This window comes from Quercus robur, chromosome 2, assembly GCF_932294415.1.
Source record: "Quercus robur chromosome 2, dhQueRobu3.1, whole genome shotgun sequence".
NCBI lineage: Eukaryota > Viridiplantae > Streptophyta > Magnoliopsida > Fagales > Fagaceae > Quercus > Quercus robur.
Genome location: NC_065535.1, coordinates 17373912 through 17378692, shown reverse-complemented (window position 1 = coordinate 17378692; position 4781 = coordinate 17373912). Strand labels below are relative to the sequence as shown.

Here is a 4781-nt window from a genome sequence, read left to right as displayed (position 1 = left end):
TCAACTTGAATACTTCTAGTGGCCTCACCCTAGGCAATAATGAAATTATTCGAAATTTAGAAGGTTTACATGACCAATAATACATACAAACTCAGTTTAAAAAAACAACACTATTTAGATTGTCCATTCCTCGGCTGATTCTAGAAAAGACGCCAAAGATGTGAAATCTGAGTCCATGCTAGCTTGGACACTCCAATTCTCCGACACATCCTTAGGTGACAAAAGTGTGTGACTGACAAAAGCTGGTTTGCTAACATCTCCTTCTGTCAAACTGTTCATATTAAACATTTCAAAATCATTGAGCTTTGTGAAGTCGGAATTAAGAAAATCTGAAAGGCCTATTTCTCCCACATCGAAATCCATCAATAAGTCCAATGAGTTTTCCTCTGTAGACGTGGATGGTGATAACCCATCACTGGATCTGGAATGTACTTCAATGCTGTTCACCACGCTGCCATGCATGGATGGACTTTTTGCCTTGCTGTGTATCACATCTGTGTTTTGTGATTCATCAACTTTTCTGGTTATTGCTTTTTTCGCAGTTTTGCTATGGTTTAGTGGTTTCCGTTGTTCCCGCTTAGCCAAAATGGTGTTCCAATAATTCTTGATTTCATTGTCTGTTCTCCCTGGGAGTCTCCCAGCTATCAAAGACCATCTATAAATAAACACACGCCAAATAGAGTAAAAAATCTATTCCTTTTAATGGATATGGATTTTCTCACGCTTATATTGTCCTTACAAATTATCCATTTTACATTTAAATGTGGACATTAATAAAAAAAAATGTGACTATAGCATGATAGTATTAACATTATATAAATAAGGTGTATAACTACAAATGTGATACAAAATTTTCCACATTTCAGAATGTAATAATATTAAATGAGTCTAGTTAATACATGCCTTAAAATATATATTAATCATTTATTTTAAAATTTTTTATGAGAAACTAAAAAAATATTTTTTTAAAAAAATTAGTCATTTTTTCATTTTTCTATAAAAAGTTTCTAAAATACCCATGTTAAATTAGGATCTACAAAAGTTCTGGAATTGTGTGAAATATCGGATAAAAATAATAATAGAGCATGGACAAGACCTGTTGCCTAAGAGTTTGTGGAGCCTGATGATAAGGTCTTCTTCATCATTTGTAATGCTGCCTCTCTTGATATCGGGTCTCAAATAATTCAACCAGCGAAGCCTACAGCTCTTCCCACATCTCTTAAGCCCTGCACATGAACAATTAAACGTCATTTCTATGCAGCACACTTGTTCCATTAAGAAAATAAATTCCTATTTCTAGCAAAACCAAGCTAACCCTTTCTTTTTCTTTAGGTAAAGCAAACCTAATTGAAGATATACTCTTACATAATTTAATGTATTTTTTTCAAGCGAAGGAATCACCTGCATCTTTTCTTTTTAATCTGTTTTATTTTTCATGAACGCTCTTCATGGTTTTCTTCCCACAGCAACCTAGCTTTTTTCTACAATCCGTAAAGTCTAAAGTAATGCTAAAAAACTTGCAGTTAGAGAAGTGAAACTATCCCTTAGTATCTAACCTGTGTCTCTGTGAACTTTTGCCCACTTTCCTTCTCCATGGGCTTTGATGTAATCTGTGAGTAACTTGTCTTCTTGAGCTGTCCAAGCCCCTTTATTTAGTCCCTCTTTAGAACAACAAGGATTCCTTCCCATTTCGTGTTTAATCCTAATCCTCTCTCTCTCTCTCTCTCAAGTTCCTAGAGAAATTTGCAAATTTGTTTCCGACATGCATGAAGGTGGGGAGATCGTTTTATAGAAGGATTAGTCGGTTTAAAAATGGACAAAACCATTTTACAATTCACGTGGGGTCACAACCAGTAGGATCTGAGAATTACAATCTACACGATCTGATTTTGATGCAGCTAGACAACAAAAAAATATAATATAATTAATTGAAGTAGCCAACGTGTTTCACACTTTCAGTCGCGTGCATGTGTACTTGGATTGGGAACCCAAATGACCCCATGTGATAAATTTATGGGTTCAACTTGTTACAAATTATTTTACTGGATCTTAGACATTTCTTAATTAAAAAACACAGTTTTACAAGTATACAATTTTGGAACAAATTATAAGTTAATCTTTTGCTTTTTAATTTTTATGTACAATTTTAAATTTTCTTTTTTCTTTTCTAAAGTATAAATAAAAAATTTTCTGTAAAGAATTAAATAAATTATTTTTAAACGAATACTTAATCCTGACTTAACTCATGATTTCAATTGTTTTTATTAGGATTGTGAAAACCAATTGATCCATTCTAATTTATTGCTAAAAATTAACAAATTGATCCATTCTAATATAAGCGCATAGTCCAAGACGCCCCGCCATTTGTCGTACAGGCTCTGGTAGTACGTGGATGTAATAATATGGTTCTATATAGATTATTAATAACCAATTAAAAAATGTTTTCAGGGGCCATGGGATTACGTATATCATAGTGTTGGAACGGGATCACGAGATTTTATGCTTATATATAATATGATAATGTTGATGAATTAATTAAGTTATTTTTCTTCTATTAGGTTTTTAATAATCTTATTCAGCTACCATTCAGATTATCTCATATTATTAGTCTCTACTCTTTCAAACTAACTTTCACAACGTGGTCTAGAAACATGAAAGTTCGTTGCTCCAGCTCTCTCTGGTGAAAGTGATCCAACGACTCAAAAAGAGAGGACAATTAAAGTACCAATAATTGCTCCTTTTATGAAATGGGTTACATGGGTACAAAGTCATGATCAGAAAGATATTTGGGTCAATTATGTCATCAACTTTGCCCGATTGCAACCAAATGGTCCAAATCCTTAACTATTAACACGTGTCCTTCTTATATATCTTAAAATTCATAGTATTTTTAAATTCAAGGTACGAACCAAATGTTTCTTGTCCTTTCCTTTCAATTTTTCGTGTTATATTCATGTAATAAAATACATAAAGTCAGACACAAAATGATGAAATCCATATGTGCTTTTTAAAAGATCATCTTAGCTTGCATATGGGATGCACTCTCAACATGTGGGAACACAAGAACATGATATGTCTATTGAAAAATATGTAGCTCTCTCTCTCTCTCTCTCTCATGCATTTGTTTTGTGCACACCTTTCATCTGCATTATCGATTTTGAACAAAAGTACAAATAGAACAATTAAATGTGATTTTAACAATGTAAATGACAGATATGTATACAGGAAATTTATACAAAAGGTGTGCAGATAATACTATTTGTAATCTAAAAAAAGAGTTGAGATTTGATAATATAAAAGTAAGCATAAGCGTGTAGCTTTTATTTTCTTAATACCAAATAGATTCTACTGAAATATAGAAAGGATTACTATTAACTACAACGTAATGATAGTCTAATCCAAGCGTATCTAGAAGTGGTATATATGAAATGGTGAGATCAAAACCTAATAAAAAAAAAGCATGTATAATAATTTATAGTTTAAAATAAATCATTGTAGAAGCATTTCTAGCTTAATTCATGACTTTCACCAAAGTTTGTAACATTTACATATTGTTGGAGAATTTCACACGTATCGTACATGGACTCGTATGAATTATAGGACATATCTAGGCTAGCTATTGGCTTCAGTATCTTCTTTGCCAATGCTTCGTATTCTGGAATCCGGCACATGATTTCTTTCCCTTTTTGTCCTTATATCCAGGAGTTTTAGGTTTGGATTTTCACAATGATTTTCATCTTTTGTATCAAACTAGTGGAGTGACAATATGAAGGGGAAAAAACAAGTGAACAACTTCATTCATGTGTACGTAAGAGCCCATATAAAGACGAAAGCAATATATTACGTTCCGTTTGTTTTGACAGAAAATGGAAAAATATTTTTGGGACAACAAAAAATCGAAAAGGTGGGGATTAATACACCTATGCTATCCTCCAAACTCAGCCAAAAAGATTATCCAAGAAAATTGATTCCTCTGCTTCCTACGTACAGAGTCTTCTCCGACAGGTTGATGAAGAATACCAGCGATAACTTTTAATCAATCTTTACCGATAAGAATTGGTAATGAACAAAGAAGAAAGACATAAGAAATCCCTTCACTTTGTTTTACTAGTTTCTTTTCTGTATGGTGATCCCAGTTAGACTGAATCCCTCCGACTTCTCCTGTTTGCCCATTCATTAATTGTTGATGCCCGATTTTTCACGCTTTCAGACCAACTAACAGAGGTTCACAACTTTAGTATGATGGTCACTCTATAAGTATAAATACTTATAGAGTTTAGAGGGTAAAGATCGAAGTTCAAATTTCTAGAAGGGAACTTCACACATATACACTTTACTTACGCTTCACACATAAGTGTTTATGAAATTTGGAAGGCAAATGTCGAAGTTCAAGTCTCTATAAGAAAACTTTATACATGTACACTTAGCTTACACTTCACACACATAAAAATTGCTATCTTGTATAAAAAAAAAAACAAAAAAACCAAAACAAAACAAAAGCAAAAGCTCAGTAATCCAGTCAAGTCATGGCCAGGACATAAAAACCCCAAGTGAAGAGGAATAAAAAAGATAATAAAGCCTTAGCTTACACTTAGGCAAAAAGAGAGAGAGAGAGAGAGAGAGAGAGAGAGAGAACATGGGGGAAAGAATTGCTTGCAGCAAATTACCTTTAAATGGGGTAATAAAATGGGGTCCAAGGATGGCCTATCCTTCCTTGAATGGGGAATGAGACGAGAAGATGGCATCTATTAGGAGCATGTCTCAAGAAGAGTAACCGTGGG

The 4781-nt window shown here is 33.3% G+C and overlaps 1 protein-coding gene across 1 annotated transcript; it reads right to left on the bottom strand.

Annotated features, from left to right (window-relative positions):
* Window positions 1-1762, bottom strand: LOC126712704 (transcription factor MYB1-like). The gene is made up of 3 exons (XM_050412150.1): window positions 1557-1762; window positions 1097-1226; window positions 1-655 (listed from the first exon to the last, which is right to left on the bottom strand). Exons 1-3 carry the CDS (start codon window positions 1687-1689, stop codon window positions 115-117), a joined length of 804 nt encoding a protein of 267 aa, XP_050268107.1. The 5' UTR covers window positions 1690-1762; the 3' UTR covers window positions 1-114.
* Window positions 1763-4781: the final 3019 nt, after the last annotated feature.

Bases quoted from the DNA above. Each gene is read 5' to 3' on its own strand.
- LOC126712704 (XM_050412150.1), bottom strand. From the start codon at position 1,689: ATGGGAAGGAATCCTTGTTGTTCTAAAGAGGGACTAAATAAAGGGGCT. The intron at 1,227-1,556 runs GTTAGATACTAA...GTTCATGTGCAG, and splicing joins AAAAGTTCACAGAGACACAG to GGCTTAAGAGATGTGGGAAG. The intron at 656-1,096 runs GTCTTGTCCATG...GTTTATTTATAG, and splicing joins CACAAACTCTTAGGCAACAG to ATGGTCTTTGATAGCTGGGA.